The 20,791-nt window shown below is 48.6% G+C and overlaps 1 protein-coding gene across 4 annotated transcripts in view; it reads right to left on the bottom strand.

The window, feature by feature from the left end:
- Positions 1-20,791, bottom strand: part of Mroh1 (maestro heat like repeat family member 1) — a 74,332-nt gene that overhangs the window by 34,834 nt on the left and 18,707 nt on the right. For all 4 annotated transcript variants that reach the window (XM_052748119.1, XM_052748118.1, XM_052748116.1 and 1 more), the window contains exons 5-12: positions 18,758-18,889; positions 18,136-18,298; positions 17,843-17,941; positions 12,413-12,564; positions 11,912-12,052; positions 11,492-11,584; positions 6,006-6,084; positions 4,457-4,570 (exon numbers count right to left, since the gene is read on the bottom strand). In XM_052748119.1, the coding sequence (XP_052604079.1) occupies positions 4,457-4,570; positions 6,006-6,084; positions 11,492-11,584; positions 11,912-12,052; positions 12,413-12,564; positions 17,843-17,941; positions 18,136-18,298; positions 18,758-18,889 (973 nt within the window). The remainder of the gene's footprint in view (positions 1-4,456; positions 4,571-6,005; positions 6,085-11,491; positions 11,585-11,911; positions 12,053-12,412; positions 12,565-17,842; positions 17,942-18,135; positions 18,299-18,757; positions 18,890-20,791) is intronic.

Raw genomic sequence — 20,791 nt, 5'->3', positions numbered from 1 at the left:
AAGATGTCATCCTGATCCCAATTTCACAAGCCAGGAGTCTGAACACAGAGGGCACACAGCACTCAGAACACAAGCTCCCAAAGCAGCAAAAGGTAGAGCCCAACACAGAGGGCAGAGACCTCAAAGAAACATGGCCTTGTCCCCAGTGCCCCAGCCCTACCCCCACCTTGGGCCATGCCCTACCTCCCCTGGAGCCACCACAACCAAGCCTGGTCAGGGTCCAGGGTAGTAATAACATACAATGCAGAACAATGAGATGTGTACTATAAAAGCCCAGACAATAGAAATTCTAAATCTGACCTGAGGCAAATATTCAGTGTTTAGAAGATGTTGAGGAACATTCATGACTTTAAAACTGAGGTAGGAGGCTGGGCAGTGGTGGTGCATGCCTTTAATCCCAGCACTCAGGAGGCAGAGGCAGGCAGATCTCTGTGAGTTCAAGGCCAGCCTGGTCTACAGAGGGAGATCCAGGAAAGGCTCCAAATGCTACTCAGAGAAACCCTGTCTTGAAAAACAAAAAACAAAAACAAACAAACAAAAAATCTGGGGTAGGAAGAAAAGATGGTAATACCATGAAACTTGTGTGAACAGAGACTTGGGACAGTCACCAGGAAGCGGGCAGCTTCAGTGCTGCAGGAAGGAGCACTTCACAGACAGCACAACTATCGTGTGGCTGTGCTCAACATCACTGAATTATGCCATTGTATATTATGTCATTTTAGAACAAATAGAAATAAAAGCAGGGCTGGAGATGGAGCTACGCTGGCAGGGTGTTTGCCTAGCGGGCATGGAGCCGAAGGTTGGATCCCCAGCACTGAATAAGAGCAAGTGTGGGTGAACACCTGAAATTCCAGCACTAGGGAGGTGGAGCCAGGAGAGGAGGAGCTCAAGGTCATTCTCAGGGATATAACAAGTTCAAGGCCGGCCTGGGATACCTGACATCCTCTCTTTAAAAAAAAAAAAAAAAAAAAATCAATCAAAACAAAAATATCAATGGTCAGCTGTGCATAGTGGCGCACACCTTTGATCCCAGTACTTGCGGGGCAGGTAGAAGCAGGTGAATCTCTGAGTTCAAGGCCAGCCTGGTCTACACAGTGAGTTCCAGGACAATCAGGACTATATAGAGACCTTGTCTCAAAAGACTGAAAATAAAAACAAAAACAAACTACGCATAGCTAGATCCTGGAACCTTAGGGGCAAAGACACAAAGGTGTAGATGATAAGGCTATATTATTCAAGACCAGGGCAGCTGCTACCCACCGGGGTAGAGGTTCATGTGTGTTGTGTAAATTTTTTGGAGAAATTTAAAATGAACCTGTGTCCTGCCTGGAAGTCATATTGAAGCCCAAAGAATGGTTCATTCAAGTTCATCTTTAGATGACTAGGATTTCTCAGGGAGCAACAGACAACTATAGACAGCCTGATTTTCCTGAAGTTGCCATCCTGGTCCTATTTTACACGGCTTTAAGTCCGCAGAAGTGATGCAAACCTGAGCTCAGAGCGCTACCTAGTGTTAAAGCAACAGAGGTGACTACAGGCTCAGACACCATAGTAGTAATAAAACTAGAGTCCAGGAAAAGTATGTCTGTGCCCCATCCTTGCCCTTATCAGGGATTTTTCTGCCTTGTTTTGCTACATGAAACAGCTAACTAGTGGCTTGCTGCAAAACAAGTAACCCTGGCTAGGATGCAAAGGACTGGCTCCACGACAATGGGTATTTTAGGAAACCGGAGTGTTTTCATCTAGTAGTACTAGACAAATGCATACCTACAACCTGAAATTCTGGTCCTAGACACACATTTGACTAAGTGTGCACGGGGAAATGGAAACAGCAGCGGCCTTCTTTAGGGTAAGAAACTGGAAGAATCTGCATATTCATAGCCAGCAAATGAACTTCATAGTTCATCACACACAATGAACTCTGTGATATATAAACAAACAGAAAACAGAAAAATAATTCAGATACAAAATGCTCCATACCGTACAATTTCCCTTTCTTTTTCTTTTTCTTTTTTTTTTTTTTTTTTTTTTTTTTTTTTTTAAAGATTTATTTATTTATTATGTATACAGCATGTATGACTGCAGGCCAGAAGAGGGCACCAGATCTCATTACAAGTGGTTGTGAGCCACCATGTGGTTGCTGGGAATTGAACTCAGGACCTCTGGAAGAGCAGTCAGTGCTCTTAACCTCTGAGCCATCTCTCCAGCCCCTCTTTTTTTTTTTTTTTTTTTTAAATTTTATTTGTTATGTATTCTGCCTGCATGTATCCCTGCAGGCCAGAAGAGGGCACCAGATCTCATTACAAGTGGTTGTGAGCTACGATGTGGTTGCCGGGAATTGAACTCAGGACCTCTGGAAGAGCAGTCAGTGCTCTTAACCACTGAGCCATCTCTCCAGCCCAAATTTCCCTTTCTTTACACAACATGCAAACAGTAAGATCTTCTTGTGCTGGAAGCTACCCTTCAAAGACCTGCTAGTGGCCCCATATCCTTTCCTTATTCCTCATCCAGGTGGGAAATAATGGGCTTGTGTTATCCTGTACTGAAAAGAACAGTTACCATCTGTGCTGTTTCCATGTGTGAGCTGTATTTCAAGAAAAAAACTAAAAGCGTCTTGAATCTGTATTTATGAGAGCAAGAAGCTCCCTAAGGTAGTTTACAGAGAGAAATGAAGCTCACGATGAATATCTCTAGATAGAATTCTGTTTCCTGTACGCAGACATTTCCATATGAATGCCCACAGAAAGAGCATAGAGGAGAAATGATAGACAGACAAACAGAGAGGCTCTGAAGCGCCCAGATGCAATGTAAAAATTAACTCGGAAGCCGGGCAGTCATGTCGCTGCCACAGCTGTTACACAGAGAAACCCTGTCTCAAAAAACCAAAACCAAACCAAGCCAAAAGCCTCAGAGAAGATGAGAAAGGTTTACCTAGATAGTCACGGACCAATGCTAAACTCCCCCTCCCTAAAGAAAGAATTGACTTTTTCAATAAAAATCATTTTACTGTAATGAAATCAATAAAAGCATCACACAGCTAGAAGATTTCCAGTCAAATGCTGGCCGTGGTGGTGGACACCTTTCATCTCAGATAGCCAAGACTATGTAGAGAGACTCCTTAAACAAACAAACAAATAACAGCAGCTCTGGCTGTCCTGAAACTCACTCTGTAGACCAGGCTGCCCTCAAACTCACAGATCCACCTACCTCTGCCTCCCCAGTGCTGGGATCAAAGGCGTGCGCTACTAATGCCCAGCCCCACTAGTGAACTCTTTTTTTTTTTTTTAATTAATTAATTTATTTATTTTTTGTTTTTCGAGACAGGGTTTCTCTGTGTAGTTTTGCGCCTTTCCTGGAACTTACTTTGTAGACCAGGCTGGTCTTGAACTCACAGAGATCCTCCTGCCTCTGCCTCCCCAGTGCTGGGATTAAAGGCGTGTGCCACCACTACTCGGCCCTCTTTTTTTTTTTTAAATACACACCCACACCTAAAAAAAAAAATCAGGGGCTGGAGAGATGGCTCAGAGGTTAAGAACACTGGCTGCTCTTCCAGAGGTCCTGAGTTCAATTCCCAGCAACCACATGGTGGCTCACAACCATCTGTAATGAGATCTGGTGCCCTCTTCTGGCCTGCAGACATACATGCAGGCAGAACACTGCATACCTAATAAATAAATAAAAATCTTTAAAAAAAAAAAAAAAAAAAAAAAAAAAAAAAAAAAAAAAAAAATCAGCACCAAAATTCTGGTGCCTTAAGCTACTGCCTGGAAGAGCCCCAGGAAATAGGATCTACCTTTCTGAACCTCGTATCTAATGCCACCCAATGTGGCCCATGGTCATTGATTTCTGACCTCTGACAGGGCATGAATGAAACTCACCAAAACAGAAATGTACCTGTACAACTGTGATTACCTTTTTGAACCTTATTGTTAATCAAATAAATCTCCCTTAAAAGCAGGAAACTTGGGGCTGAAGGTGTTGCTTAGAGGTAGAACACTTGCCCAGCATGTGTGGAACCTCAAGTTCTATGTCTGTGGTGGTTTGAAGAATGGTCCCACAGCCATACATATCTTAGTACCCAGCTGGTAGAAGAGTTTGGGAGGGAGTATGAGGTGTGGCCTTGTTGGAGGAGGTGTGTCACTAGGGGCAGGCAAAGAGGTTTCAAAACCCATGCCATTCCCAGTTTTCACATGCTTGTGCATGTGCACCTGCTCTCCCTCACCCCCCCACCTCCAAATAAACCTTTTCTTCTAGAAGTTGCCTTGGTCACGGTGTCTTATCACAGCAGTAACAACTAAGACAAAGTTCAACTGTGAAAACCACCAAGGCAAATTACTATTATTCATAGTAATTCAGAGCAGGATGCCACTGTCATCTGTGAGATGGACATTACCCGGTGTTACCCTATGCTGGACATGGCACACGTGGCCAGTCTGCAGGCACAGAAGGCACTCACCAGCCGAGTTGATGATGTGTCTCAGGATCTGCAGGGTACCCACGCGGAGTCTCTCATTGTTAGTGTCCAGCCTGGGCAGTAAGAAGGCCAGCAGTCGGTCAGGAGAGCAGCAGGCTGCAGGGTAACATGCATATCAGACACTTTCTAAGTCTCTTCGCTCCTTGTTCCATGCTTGCACCCTAAGCTCCCCAGGACTGAATTTGTGTACCTTGGTCATTCTGGAATTGGAGCTTCCCAGGACAGGGAAGGCAAAGACTCACTGTGGGGAATGCAGGAAGCTGGAACTCCCTGGCCATCACGTTCACCCCAGTGTTTGCTTGGAGTGGTTGTATAAAGGGAAGGGTTAGAGCACGGAGGGGGGGGCTTTAACACCAATGGACTGCTACCACACAGGACATGTGAGACTCAGACCTGCGGTCACCAGGACCAGTGGGCTTGTTCCAATTTAATTCATAGGGAGCTCACAAGGGACCCCTCAGAGATCCTCCTGCTTCTGGGCTGGTCTGCAGATAGAGAATAATTCCCAAGCACTCCACCCCTGACCCTGTACAAACTTCTAGCCTGGAACTGTATCATTGCCAATGGGAACCTTCTGTAAATTACCTTGGTGAGTTCTCATCTTTGTGAGCCAGTGTCAATGACTGTAAAAAATTGGTCCTTCTCCCTCCTACCACACTCTGGGCCAGCTGAACCTGTCTCCCAGCATTCCCTCCCTCCAGGCTCTAGGTGGGTGCTGGTCTTCAGCAGCTGGTAAGTCACAAACCTCCGCCTGACCCTCAAGCTGGCAAGCGAGCAGGCCCTGATGGACTGCAAACACTGGGGACAGAGCTGGCAGGCCAGGCTTTCACTGTCCTAGACCACCAGGCTCCAGTAGAGGCATTGAAAGATGCTATCACCTCTAGCGGAGCTCAGGTAATGCCAGACTGATGGCCAGAGCCAAACAGCCACATAGAGGAGTGCAAAGCAGTGGACTGTGGCTGAGGGTCAAGAATGGACTGTGTGGCACGGGAGACAGAAGCCTCTAGAAGAAGAAAGTGCGGCTGCGACATTCACTTCAGTGGAGATCAAGTACTTGGGAGCTGTGGCTAAAACCAACCCTCCTCAGCCGGAGCCACGGAACCATCTACTACTGTCCTCCTCAGAGAGGACAGCGGACCAGACATGAGGCGTACGACTGTAACTCCAGTATTTGGAAGCCTGAGGCAGAAGGATCATGAATTCAAGGCCAGCTGAGCTAAAAGGACCCTGAGAACCTGTTTTGTTTGTTTTTATAATAATAATAATAAATAATAGCCATGTAGTGGTGGTGCACGTCTTTAATCCCAGCGCACGGGAGGCAGAGGCAGGCAGATCTCTGAGTTCGAGGCCAGCCTGGGCTACACAGTGAGTTCCAGGACAGCCAGGGCTACACAGAGAAAGCCTGTCTCATAAAAAACAAACAAACAAACAAAAACCCTATAAATAAATAAATAAAAATAAAATAAAGGACAAAGAGGACCTCTGGTCAGACATGTTCTCCGAGGCTTCCCGTCCAGAAGCCACCACTCACCCAGCACCGTGAAGCAGCGAAGCACCTCCTTCTGGCTGCTCATCACCAGGGGGCTCGAGGACTCCACAGGCACACAAATCTGCTCCGGGGGACAGGACAGAGGTTGTGATGACAGACTCACTGTCATGTCAGGGCCCTGCTGTGCAACGGATGAGTGCCTCTACCTCACCTGGAGGTACTGGAAGGTATTTTGTTGTTGCTGCTTTTGGTGTTTAAAATTTTTAAAGAGGGGCTGGAGAGATGGCTCAGCGCTTAAGAAGCAGCTCTAGCTGCTCTTCCAGGGGACCTGGCTTCAATTCTCAGCACCCACATGGCAGCTCACAACTGTTACTCCAGTTGCAGTGGACTTGAGGCCCTCTTCTGACCCCTGCGGGTACCAGGCACGCACATGACACCCAGATAAACATGCAGGAGGAACACCAATACATGTAAAATAAAATAATTTAAAGATCTACTTGACTGTTTTATATGTATGAGTGTTTTGTCTAAATAAATGTATACGTTCCTGGTGCCCCTGGAGTTCAAGAGAGGGTGCCAGATTCCCTTGGACTAGAGTTACAGATAGCTGTGAGCTTGTGGGTACTAGGAATCAAACCCAGATCGTGTGGAAGAGCAACACATTTTTTTTTTTTTTTTTTTTTGGTTTTTCGAGACAGGGTTTCTCTGTGTAGCTTTGCGCCTTTCCTGGAACTCGCTTTGTAGACCAGGCTGGCCTCGAACTCACAGAGATCCACCTGGCTCTGCCTCCCAAATGCTGGGATTAAAGGCGTGCGCCACCAACGCCCGGCCAAATATTCTTTTTTTATAATTACTTTTTATATTTATTCTTATTCTATGTGCACTGGTGTTTTGCCTGCATGCATGTCCATGTGAGGGTGTCAGATCTTGGAGTTACAGATAGTTGTAAACAGTTGTAAGCTGCCATGTGGGTGCTGGGAATTGAACTCGGGTCCTCTGGAAGAGCAGTCAATGCTCTTAACCGCTGAACCATCTCTCCAACCATGCCCCTGCAACAAATATTCTTAACCGCTCACTGAGCTATCTCTCCAGCCTACGCTTTGTTTGTTTGTTTGTTTTTCCAGACAAGGTCTCACTATGTAGCTCTGACTGTCCTGGAACTCACTATGTAGACCAGTCTGGCCTCGAACTCACAGAGATTCGTCTCCCTCTGCCTCCCAAGTGCTGGGATTAAATGCTTGTGCCACCACACTTAAACTGGTAAATTCTTAGCCTAGTCTACAAGTAAGTTCCAAGATAGCCAGGACTACACAGAGAAACCCTATCTCAAAAAACCAAACCAAACCAAAAAAAAAAAAATTCTTTATTTTTATTTTATATATGAGTTTGATTTTTCCTACATGTGTGTATGTGCACCAAATATGTGTCTGGTACCAGCACTGGATCTTCTGGAACTAGAGTCACAGGTTATGAGTCAACATGTGGATGCTGGAAATTGAATTCAGATCCTGTGGAAGAGCAGCAAGTGTACCAAACTGCTGTCTCTCCAGCACCAGTAAGTTCTTTTTAAAAAAGTATTTACTTAGTATTATTATTAGTGCGGGGAGAGGGGTGTATATGTGCTATGGCTGTGGAGATCAGAGACCAACTCAGTGGAGTCTGTTCTCTCCTTCTACCTTTATGGGGGAGTTCCAGGGAGTGAACGTGTCTTGCAGCTTGAGCGGCAAGCACCTTTACTCACTCAACCATCCCGTGAGCCCAATAGTAGTTCTTATTGTAAACCCTCCTGATGTTGGAAGATGGGGCACTTTGCTGCAAGCCACAAAAATATATGAAGTAGGATTTCAGCTGATATCCTGATATTATGACAGGCTAATACCTGGAAGAAGCCAAGGGCCTTCCAGAGGTCAAGCTGAGGCTCAAGGAGTCTTGGTGATATTGGCTTTTGATTATTAGCTGCTTCCTGCTATGAATTTCTCATGCGCTATTGTAGCTTTTCCATCATTCATTGGGCACCATTTCCCCTCTACTAATGGAATATATAGATAACCTTCAGTGCTGACAGCTGTGCACAGCCAGAACCCCAGTTCAAGCCTCCCTGTAATTATTGTCATTGGCAGCATCTGGCTAGGACCATCCCTGGATGGACGAAAGTACCTTATCAGAGATACCTCTGTACTCTCTAAGAACAGACTTAAGTGTCCAGACTATCTGTTTGAGAAGGCCTGGCAGCTGTGCCAATTAAGCTTAACTTCCTCCTTTCCAAAGTCTTATTTCTAGTTCTAGATCCACCCTTAACAATTAACTCACTAAAGGGCTCCTACTTACAGGTACATCTAGCTTTGACGGAAGTTGCCTAGCCAAGTTGCCTAGCGACTGAGCACACTTCCCCCCGACCCTGCCAGAAGCTGTGGGAGCAGAGATAGCTTGGAGAGATAAGGGGCCAAGGGATAAAAGGCAGTTTTATTTCCAGAGCAAGGACGAGATGGAGAAGAGAAAAGAAAATGGAAGAACTGGATGGTAAGAACTGGAGAGGAAGGAACGGAGATGGGGAAGAACTAGACTGAAGAGCTAGAAGAGAGGACTAGAGGAACGAGATGGAAGATGAGGAAGAGACAGATGGGGAAGAACAAGATGAGAAAGAAGGAGGTGGGAGAGGAGCTGATATGGGAAAGAACTAGATGGATGAGAACCTAGAAGGGGCAGAACTAAGATGAGAGGATTAAGATGGAACTTAGAGGACAGCAAATAAAGGTAGAGAGAAATCAGGCAAGAAAGGAGCTCGGCATGAGAGCAGAACTGAAGCTGTGTAGACAGAATTTTATCCCAGAGGAATACAGCAAATAGACAAAAGAGCTAGGAGTACTTGGATTCTTTCCCCAGAAATAATTCTCGCTGTTTGTAGCTTCTCTTCTGGGCCCCTGGGAAGAAGATTATTAAAGCTGGTCCTTGATAATATTCGAGAGCACTTTGATTCCCTAACTTTTGGATTCTCCCTTGCTATAAAATGACTGTCAGTCAAACAGCCATCCATCCTGCCCTTATGCCAGCATTGGCCATCATGAACACTCCACAGACATCCTGAGGAAGATAGACAATATGGCTGCTTGCTCTGGCTCTTGAAGGTACAGACCCTGTCAGAACTATTTCAAAGCTTACACTGGACTTTCTGTTATGACAAGCCTTGGTGAACTCTAGATGATCCTGCAGCTACTTCTACCTGGACCAGAGAGGAAGCAGGTCCCCTGGTGGCCTACCAGAGAGGAAGTGTTATGACAGGTAACAAACGGCCAAAGCTGATTCCTACGAGCATAAGTCTTTATTTGCAAGGGAAGTTTGCTGTGATTGGTATAAACGCCTCTCTTCTGGCTATATATTACATGGATAAGTAAGCTGCTTGAATAATTTGTTGAATCAGCTCAGAGAGACCCAAATGGTCTGTGCAACATCAGGCCTGCTGTGGAATATTATTTTAACTGTCTGAAAAACCGGAGGGAAAAAAAAAAAAAAAGACAAAAGAGAGCCAGAACAATGTAACCAACCTTACTTTGTCTTGGATTTCCCATGTAGTCAGCTTTTACAACCTAAGCTAAATGCAAGCTTCAAACTTTTGTTTTGTTTTATATATATGAATATATATAAATATATACATATACATTAGAAAAGAAAGCCTCCTTGAAAGCTTACCAAGACCCCTTTCCACCTTTCTACTCTTTTCTTAACAACAAAGTTCCACAGATCCATGTGACCCACAGGGAGGATGCCCAGGCCAGATGACTTCTCACAGAAGTACTTCCTGCAATGGAATCTTGTGACTCGTGGTACCCCATGTCTCTCCTCTCTTGCTCAATTCCTTAGTAGGCCGAAGCAGCCTCAGGCCTCGTCTTACCACCATAATCCAGTGCCCTGCTGGAACTCCCTCTGAGACCTCCTAGGCCAGCCTCAGTGCCATACCTAACCTGCTGGATGCCACCCCTGCTACCTCCATCCAGGGGTTCCTGTCTGTGGTGATCTGAATGAGAATGGCCCCATGGGCTTATGCGTTTGAATACTTCCCCAGCTGTTCGAACTGCTTGGGAAGGATTAGGAGGTGTGGCCTTGTTGGAACAGGTGTGTCACTGAGGGTGGGCTTTGGGGTTTCAAAAGACTCATACAAGGTCTCCTTGCCTCTGTGATGGCTAATCTTGGTTGTCAACTACATCTGGAATTATCTAAAACCTAAGCAACTGTAGATTGGAGAGATGGCTCAGTGGTTGAGAGCAATGGCTGCTCTTCCAGAGGATCTGGGTTCAATTCCCAGCACCCACATGGCAGCTCACAACCATGTGTAACACCAGGTCTCAGGGATCTGATATCCTCACAAGCACCAGATGCTGGTAGTAGAGAGATGCACGCAGGCAAAACATCCATACACATAAACAAACAAACAAACAACAAGAAGCTGGGTTTGACTGTAAAGAATTTTCTTGATTAGAGCATTTGAGGTAAGAAGAACCACACTGGATCCAGGCCACATCTCCTGGTGGCAGGCCACATAAAAGGCCAGGGATGAAGTTTTTGTTTTTTACCTGCTTGCCCTCACTTTCACTAGAAAGTTTATCTGTCCTGCTCCTGAGGCATTCCTTCACTGCTGTTAGAACCCACTTCTTCAGAACTCCAACAAAGGCCGAAGACTGGCAGCTCTCTCAGATTTCCCTTGGACTCCAGCACCAGATTTGAACTGCTGAGACATCCAGTCTCAAGGACTGAACAACTACTAGATCCTTGGCCTTTTCATCAGGAGACAGTCAACGTTAGACTATTTGGACCACAGCCTGTAAACCATGCTAGTAAATCAATCAATCTCTCTCTCTCTCTCTCTCTCTCTCTCTCTCACACACACACACACACACACACACACACACAGAGTTCTGTTTCTTTAGAGAGCCCTGACTAATACAGCCTCCTACTCGTAGACCAAGATGTGAGCTCTTAGCTGTTCCTGTCATCAAGCTTTTGCCTACCATCATCGACTCGAACTCTCTGAAACTTTAAGCTCAATTAAACACTTTTGTTTTTTGTTTGTTTATAATTTTTAACTTTTATTACTTATCTGGACATCTGTATGTGTCCTATGAGTATTTGCGATGTACATGTTGGGGTGGATGCCAGAAGAGGGAGTGGGATTACAGGCAGAAGTGAGATGCCTGACATGGGTGCTGGGACTCGAACCCAGGTCCTCTGGAAGAGCAGCAGGTGCTCTTAACCACTGAGCCACATCTCCAGCCCCAAACACTTTCTTTTGTAAGTTGTCTTAGCCATGCTATTGTGTCACAGCAATAGAAAAGAAACTAACAGACTGCTGGGCTGGAAGATGGTGCCTCATCCCTGGAGGTCACACCCATGTGATGCTCAGGAAGCCCATTGCATGGCTGTGTGACTGAAGCACCCACTCCAAATCATGATCCCTGTGCTCCCATTGGGCAACTCACTTTGAAGGGCCCACCCCCGCAAGATCCACCTCCCCAAGTACTCATCTCCCAGCCTACCTGAGCATGAAGAGCCACCAAGAGGGCATCTAGCTGAACCTCCAGTGTGCGGCTACCCACACTCACAGCTGCCTCAAGAATTTGTCCCAGGCTCTGTTCAAGACAGGAAGGAGATGGCATCAGTCCACCTTCTGCCCCACAAGAGGGAAGTGAGGCCCTAGGAAGTGGTCCAGGCGAACACCAATCCCCTTTAAGACCCAAATGAAGAAGGTACACCTTAACCTCTAGAATTTGGGGGCAGGTTAAGAAAGGTCAGTATGGCAGGTAGAGGTGCAAGTTCCCAGGCTCCCATCCAGTGCTTAGTAGAGTGGAAGCCACTCACCTCATAAGCCAACACAAAATTTTAAGTTAGGGTTGCTCCCACAGGGTCTGATCTGAGGGTCCAGTATTGCTGTGCCCACCCTCCCTCCCTCCCAATACCTTGGATATCTGAAAGGTTTCCGCGTGCTTCTTGTAGAGGCCGAGCAGCACAGGGAGGAGCTTAGGGAGCTGTCCTTCCAGCTTCTCACTGGGAAGCAGGTGGCACATGGGACCCAGAGCCGCCACCACTGCAAGCCGGAGCTGAAAAGACAGCAAAGGCCTCCCTGTCTGCTCATGGCTTTGAACCCCAGGTCTAACAGGCAAGCCTGGTGGCTACCAGTTACTAGTCCATCTATGGGGCAACTCTGGCAAGAGGTCAGATGGTGGCCAGAAGACAGTGGATGCCACAGGGGCCTACAATGACCAGGCCTCAAGACTAAGCTTTAGAACAGGTTGACTCCAGTTGGATGCAGGGACTCTTCACCACCTCCTAAGCACCATCTGTGGGCAGGGAACTTGGGCGCCTTTCCTCCCTTAGGACCACCCTGGCAGAGAGAAAGGGCAAAGGCAGAAGGAGGCCTCATGGGCTGAGCCTCGGCCCCTGATAGGTCACAGCTCTACCTTGGCATCACGACTCTGCAGCCAGTGGTGGAAAAGAACGTCATAGGCGCCGAAGATGTCAGCAGCAAAGGTGTCCTTCCTGACTGTGGGGTCTGGGGCTTGGTCCAGGTTGGCCAGGTACTCCAGGGTGCTTTCACTGAAGTGCTGCAGAGCTGTGATGGCCCCAGAGAGAGCAACTCCTGACGTGTCCCACACTGGCTCCCCAGTGCTGCCCATGAACTCCCAAGACAGTCTGGTTAGGTGGTGACCCCCGGACTACACCAGGACAAACAAGTTCTCCCCAAATCTGTATCTCCTCTGAAAACTCAGAATCTGGCCTTCTGTGGAAACAGGGTGACTACAGGCCTGTCAGGACAAGGTCACATAGAGGAGAGTGGCCCTAGCCCTGACCTGAAAATAGAAGAGATGGAGAGAAGACAGCCACGTGTAACAGAAGCAGATAATGGAGGGGGAGTGAAAGCTGAAGCTCCAAGACACCACAAGAGGCTTACTACCATACTACCAGAACAGGGAAGAAGGAAGGAATATATTCTCCCTGAGCCTCCAGGACAGTGCCAATCCACAACACTCTAATCCAATGCCTTTGAAATAACCTTGCCCTCATGTCTACCCTAGGGACAAAAGAAGGAAGCACTGTGCCCCTCCCCCTGATCATGCTCCATACAGCACAAGGGCTACCAGGCCCAGTGTAAGGGCAAGAAGAAACAGGAAAGTGGTTCCAGGCCTATGTGGATGGGCACAGGATGCCAGGGCTATTACTCATGCCTTCCTTGGCTATGCCCTGGGGCCTGCATGGGGACAGAGGTGGGTAGAGCAGAGGCTCTGAGTTGCTGTGGACAGTCATAGGGGAGGTACAAAAGATATGGCTGGGATTAGAGCCCAAGACACAGGTCTGGGCCATGAGAGAATACAACAGAGCTACAGGGACAGGGTGGGCACTGAGGCAGAAATCTCTGTGCTTCCCACCCTCTGGAACTAGTTAATCCATCAAGGGCTCACATCTTGCCAAAGCAACCTTCATACAATCCAAAACCATCTAATTGATAGTGCATAGGCAAAGTGGTAAATGGGGCATCCTCATGTAAATGTTAATTCTCAGATTGAACTGACCCTTTTCCTTTTGCACAGAGAATGGCTCAGCCCTTATCAGGGCAAATGGAAGGATGTTCCTGCAGCCTTTGTATAGATAGCCATAATGCACATGGTCTTGTCCACAGGATTCTCAGGCTACCTCCCTTGTCTCCAGTACTGAGTACCAATGACCAAGTGTCATGTGGCTGCTTTGTTGCTGGGGTGTGGCCCTCACATGGGCTTGGGAACCCTCCATAGCTTATGAGTCTTCTAGTCCTTCTTAGCCCTCATAGCGGTGACTCTCAAACAGCTTTATCACAGATGCTATTTCCTGCCATGCTAGGTTCAAGGTCCCAGGAAGAGGATGTGGCTCTGGATGCTCAACCTTTTCCAGAAGGATCTAGATTCTGGCATGGACCACTTCGGATCTGCTGTATTTCTGGTATGAGGATTCTCATCCTTCAAGGAGGGAGAGAGCTGGCAAACATGTCTGCCACCTGCTCCACCCTATCCCTTCTCCCTTGATCCTGAGTCTCCAAGGCTCTTGCTGGGTGCTGCCCTCAGGGTATCCTTAGACTCTGGCCCTATGCCCGTTCTCCTTGTATACCTACATCACCCACTTCTCCTCGTAGAAAATTTAGCTTCTGATGCTTTTATTTAGTCTTTTTTTCCCTCATAGAACTCTTTTTTATGGCTTGCTCATTCTTTTCTTTCTCCACTCTGTTGTCTCATCGCCTCCACTGGGTCATTCCAAACTCGCCCTGACCCTGCTCTGCGCTAAGCTGACATGCACATGATGGTGGCTGTCACTCTGCATGCTCATGTTGGGACGTCGACACCACAGCCAGAGGCTCCCCCAGCCAGTGCCCAGGACAGTCTTGGCTGACCACAGGACGGTGTCTAGAGGACACACCTGACTGAGCCCACTTGTGAAGCAGAGCCTCAACCAAGGCCTCCAATCCAATCCAAAAAGAGAAATAAACTTTCTGGACAGTGGTGGCACACGCCTTTAATCCCAGCACTTGGGAAGCAGAGGCAGGTGGATCTCTGTGAATCTGAAGCCAGCCTGGTACACGAAGTGAGTTCCAGGAGACCAGAGCTGTTACACAGAGAAATACTGTCTCAGAGAGAGAGAGAGAGAGAGAGAGAGAGAGAGAGAGAGAGAGAGAGAGAGAGACAGACAGAGAGAGACAGACAGAGAGAGAGACAGAGAGAGAGAGAGAGATTTGAACCCTTCATTGATACAGGGATAAATCACAGCGACAAACTCTCAAGAGAGAGAATTTAAAAGAAATGAAGGAAGAAAACAAAACAAAACAAACAAAAACCAAAAACTACCTTCCCACCAGAGTCCCTAGTGAAACGCTCACTGGTCAGTCTCCCTTCCCCGAGCATGGGCCTCTGGGGTTCTGTTCCGGTGGGCAATGGCCTCAACTCCTACCACTCTTGGCTGCTGACATTAAGACCAGAAGGGCCTGGAGGCTGCAGGAGACTTGTGATCCTCAGCTCCTCTCAGCCCCAAGGCTCTTCCTTCTGATCTGAAGGGTCTTAGTTAGAGTGCTCTTCAGGGACAAGAATAGTTTTCAAATAGCAGGTAATTGTATTTCCAGAAGTACAATCCTCACAACTCATTAGATTTTGATCTTTAATCGGTTGCATATACTCAGGATGAAAGAAGTCCACCCCGATGCCAATGTCCTTTTTCTGGGAAGCAGCAGCCACCAGCTGGGTCTTCTTCTCTCAAGTGCCACAAGTTCTCCCACAGTGACGTGTCCTCCTTTTGAACGTCCAGCCTGGCACTTTCGGAGCCGGCTCCTCACAACACTAATCCCCCTAGTGGAGCTCTGCTGTCCCTGCACTCAGATCCCTTACACTGGTGTCTGTTGGTTCTGCAGGGGTTTGTCACGCACACATCCTTGAAGAATGGCATCACTGGCCACTCACCCTAGCCTCCTTCCACCATATAAGAATGCCATCACCTGGGCATCCTCCTTCTCAGTTCACGCCACCTCTGAGCATCACACCCTTCATCTGCTCTAGGGAAGAATAGATGAAATACATTTCCGAGACCCGTTTCTCTGGAAAGCCTTTGTTTTACTCTCTCAGTCAGATGGCAGGGGTATCTTCTGATCGTGGAGTCATGGGACTTCACACATCCTTCTGTTTTCTTTTCCAGGTGTCTGTCACTGGAATGCAGACTCCATGGTCTTACCCACCAACCCTTTCTTCTCTATTTTCCTGTTCCTACAACTCTGAATTCTGCCATATTCCCCCGACGTTTCTTCAACCTCCAATCGTTCTATGATGCTTTCCATTTCTCTGACCACATTTTTAGATAGGTTGATTTACTCTTCTTCTTGATTGTAGCTCCTCAATGGATGGTGACATCCTCTTGCGTCATGAGTTCACTCTCCCCTGTTCTCTCCCTGGGATGTTAGTCACAGAGCCTTTCTTTTGGTAGTTTTCTCTTCCCCAAACTGCTAACATCCCAGCCACAGTTTGTGTTTCTTTTGTTGCCACCTTCCTACTTGGCCTACCTCAGAGGTGGGACCTGTGTGCTGCCCGCCATCTCAGGCAGCAAGCCAGGCAGGCTGCAACCCTGCCCATCTGAGACCTTTCTATCAGCTCCTCTGCTGCGGAGGGCCTCCTGTTAGACTGCTGTCCACTGCCCTCGGCTTTTGCAGTGCTGTCAACCCCAGCCACACCTAGCCTGGGATGCCCAGAACCACAGATCCCACTGGCCTGACGGAGGCTGTTCTGGCCACAGGACTACTGTGTCCTCCAGCAGCAAACAAAGAAGGCCTGATGTGAGCAGTACAGGCAGGAGGCATTCTAGGAGTACGCCTGCTAAGCCTGGATGACTTTAGCCCATGTCTCAGCAATCAGGAAGCTGAGGTAGTAGAATTGATTTCAAATTCAGAGATCCTCTCTCTGAAAACAAAACAAGGCTGGGAAATGTAGCTCAGCTGGTAAAGTGTTGCAGAGCATGCACAAACCTCTGGGTTCCTTTGTCTTGTTCCTTTGTCTCTCTGATCTTTCAGCATTTACCCCAAATATCTGGCTCCAGGGTTTTTTATTACAAGACCATTTAACATTCGTGTAACACCTACTCTATTACAAATCTATTCACCCCAAACTACGTCAAGCAGGATTTCTGCCACTGACCTGGCCCTGCTCTCAATCCCAGGCAGAAAGGGACTAGGGAGAAGGGATACCCCACAGACAATGGCATAGCCAAGGCAGGGCATGACAGATGGGACTAGGGAGAAGGGATACCCCACAGACAATGGCATAGCCAAGGCAGGGCAAGATGGATGGGACTAGGGAGAAGGGATACCCCACAGACAATGGCATAGCCAAGGCAGGGCAAGATGGATGGGACTAGGGAGAAGGGATACCCCACAGACAATGGCATAGCCAAGGCAGGGCATGACAGATGGGACTAGGGAGAAGGGATACCCCACAGACAATGGCATAGCCAAGGCAGGGCAAGACGGATGGGACTAGGGAGAAGGGATACCCCACAGACAATGGCATAGCCAAAGCAGGGCAAGACGGACGGGAGTGCAGTTACTGAGGGGAGGTGATAGGAGCCGAAGAACCTGCTGAACTTTACTGCTGGGAAAAGAGGCAGGAAAAAGGCAGAGAACTCAAGAACTCTCTAACAGACCCCACTTGGGAGGGCTGGGCATGAATAAAGGATCCTGACTTGAGGCATGAGGGTCCTAGAAGGGCCTGGGTGCACCCTTCCTACCAAGCATCAGAACCATAGCCTTGCTGTCAGGGGTTCTGAACACTCAGGAAGCCCAAGGCCATGGCTGTGAAGTAACTGCTGCTGTTGACAAGTGGCCCGGGGTCTCTGACCTCCACTTCTACCAAAGTGACAGGCCACAGCCTGTCCATGGTCCCCTGCAAGCACACAAAGGCTGCAGACCCAGGCCACAGGCAAATGGTAGGAAGACACTGAATGTGGTCCTTCCCCACCATGGGTCTGAGGTACCAAGTGAATGGTCCACTCTGCAGGTTGGGAACATGGAGTATAAAAATGGAAGCAATGCTATGAGAAAAGACTCTTCCCACTCTCCAGACCTATTTAGGCCTCTGAATAAAACACAGGGGTTGGAGAGGCCATCCCCAGCATCAGAAAGAGGCAGTAATGGGGCAGAGGCTATATCTGTGAGCGTAGGCCCTACCCAGCCTCACCTCAGCAGTGGCTTGGCCAACTGAGCCCTACCTCACTAGTAGACGGCCCACACCCACCTCAATGGCACCAGCCACAAAGGGTATCTTTGTACACTGCCTCCTAAGAGGGGCTCCAGTTCAGAAAGTGAAGGAGATGGGCAATGCCCACTGTCTTACCACAGCAGAACACCACCCTCAGTGCATCCTGCTTGGCCATACCCAGCATGGGCAGCATGGTACTCATGATGGATGGCAGAAAGGGAACCATTCCGAATGCTGTAAGAGAGAGACTGTCACAGGGGCTGCAAGTCCAGCCCACTTCCCATCCACTCCCTCCCTCAGGACTTTGAAGGGGCCCACAGAAGTACTCTTCACAGCTTCAGGCATGAGACCCAGAACCCCAGGTAGTCCTCAGAGGCCCCCAGAACTACTCAGGGACATCAAGGGCCCCGAATCACAATGGCACCTACCATTGGACACTGAGAGGCTGGCAAGTGTGTGCATCACTGAGGAGTGCGGCAGAATACCAGGCTGGAACCTGCTGAGCACCTCCTCCATCACCTGGTTGATGAATCGCTTCCCCACAGCCACCAGGACGCTGCTCGCTGCCTGTTGCCAGTCACAGTCCAGCTCCTGCACCCCAAAGAATCACTAGGTTGAACTCTCCCTGAACCTCTCAAGAGATACAAGCAAAATACTACTCTGCCCTTAGTGGTGCCTGGAAAAGGAAAAGCTGCTGTGTTCCAGTGTTCCTAGTGAATACAGACCAGAGACCACATGGCGTGGCCTTCAGCCCACCTCCCTTCTGTAGAGGGCCTGATGCCTATGAGAGAAGCCACAAGTGTGGCAGGAAGGACTGGTGAGGGGAGGCCTGGCAATGAAGAGGGCAGCATGCAGCCGCTAGCCTGAGCACAGGCTCCCTACCCTCACGCTAAGAGTTCAGGTGCTTTGTCCTCTGTGTTAGCCTCTGCCCCAAGTGGGTAGACAGGATCGAGGGGTCTCTGCCAATCAAACTCTAGTCCTGTTCCCAGTACTATGGGATGGAGGCCAAAGAAGCTGTCCTCCCCAGCCTACATGGCCAAAGGCCCTCACCTTGGTCCTAGTCATCTCACTGGAAGCCAGGAGGATGACAATGCCAGCAGTGTCCTTGTCCAGCTCGTGGATATGACTGCTCAGTACTGTCTCCATGGCCCTCAAGACCTTCGCTCGATATGGATGAGCCAGCTGAGGAGAGAAGTTCCCAGGAATGTTCTGAGAGTAGCCAGGTACTCTGTGTGCACTTTGTTGCTACAGGGGCTAGACTATGCAAGGTCATGCCCCTAGAGAGAGTACACTGGCTGAGCCTCAGAGCCTGTGTAAGCACCTGTGTGGCTTTGGAAGGGCCATCTGTGAGGCCAGCTGCCAGCAGAGGAGCTGGTGACCTTCTGCCTTCTGGTATCCCAGAGAGCATCTCTTCCTCCCACACTTGGCCTCCCAGGCACAAGGATAAGATGCTCTCCTCGAATCACCTTTCTCTGCAGCCAGGCCCCTCCCGGGGCTATAAATGTGTACAAAGTCAGACACAGCCACCACTGCCCTCTTTCAGCCACCATCCTTCTCGGGCCACTGCCTGGGGCACACTACTGACCCAACCTTCTGGACTAACCCTTGACACAGTCCTTCCTTATCTGGGCAGCTCTGAAGTCACCCTGGACTCAAGAGCTGGTCACCTGTACTGAAAGGCTAGGGTGGAATCTGTCTAGGCCCACAGAAGGGGCCATGGAGGGGTTGCTAATGAAGGCTTCCAGCTGCCCACAGTAGGAATAGCCTGATGCACCCACTGAGAGCAGCCTACACTGGGTGGCATGGGTGTCAGCAAGGGCAGGCCCAGAACAGGCTAGCATTCCACAGGCACTGGAATTACCTCTTCACTGATGTCATAAACTATCTCATCCACAGCCATGTGCCCACCACAGCAGGGGAAGGGCAGGGGGATATGCCAGCTGGAGCCTATGTAAGACAATACAGTTCAGTGAGGAAAGCTACACATGGGGCTAGGTGGCTCAGCAGTTAAGAGCTGGCTGCTCTTGCAGAGGATATGGATCCCCAGCACACACAGCAGCTCACAATTATCTATAACTACTCCAGCCAAGGGATCCAACACCCTTTTCTGGCCTCCTTAGGCACTACACACATGTAGTACACAGACATACATGCAGGCAAAACACCCATCTATATAAAAATAAATATATAAATAAAGGGAAAAATAATTAAACAGTTTGGCTGTGAGTCTCTGCATCTGCTGGATGAAGCCTCTGATGACAATTGAGCAAGGTATCAATCTATGAGTATAGCAGAATATCACTAGAAATCATTCCATTGCCTGCCCCCTTTTTTTGGCCAGTCGTGTTTGGTTCTGTCCTAGGTCTCTGGACAGAGCTCAGGGAATCTTGCAGAAGATGGGGAGGAAGGATTGTAGGAGCCAACACCATATGAAAACCCACAGAATCAACTAACCTGGGCTCATAGGGGCCCACAGAGACTGAACTGACAACCAGGGAGCCTGCATGGGACTAACCTAGGCCCTCTGCATATATGTTACAGTGGTCTTCTTGTGGGACTCCTAACAGTGGGAGCAGGAGCTGCCTCTGACTCTGTTGCCTGCTTTTGGGATCCTTTCCTTCATACTGGTTGCCTCTTCTAGCCTTAACGCTAGGGGAGGTGCCTAATCTTGATATGCCATGTTTGGTTGATATCCATAGGAGGTCTGGTCTGCCCTTTTCTGGAGAGAAATGGAGGAGTAGATGGGGTGGGGGGTGGGGGCAGAGGGGAGGTGGTGGGGGAGGGACTGGGAGGAGAGGAGGAAGGGGAAACAATGGTCAGGATGAAAAAACAATTTAAAAAGAAAGGAAGGGGCCGGGCGGTGGTGGCGCACGCCTTTAATCCCAGCACTCGGGAGGCAGAGCCAGGCGGATCTCTGTGAGTTCGAGGCCAGCCTGGACTACCAAGTGAGTCCCAGGAAAGGCGCAAAGCTACACAGAGAAACCCTGTCTCGAAAAACCAAAAAAAAAAAAAAAAAAAAAAAAAAAAAAGAAAGGAAGGGGCTAGGCCGTGGTGGCGCCTTTAATCCCAGCACTTGGGAGGCAG

The sequence above is a fragment of the Peromyscus californicus genome, unplaced genomic scaffold (assembly GCF_007827085.1).
Source record: "Peromyscus californicus insignis strain IS unplaced genomic scaffold, ASM782708v3 Scaffold_20__1_contigs__length_68692818, whole genome shotgun sequence".
Taxonomy (NCBI): Eukaryota; Metazoa; Chordata; class Mammalia; order Rodentia; family Cricetidae; genus Peromyscus; species Peromyscus californicus.
This window is presented reverse-complemented; position numbering and strand designations above follow the sequence as displayed.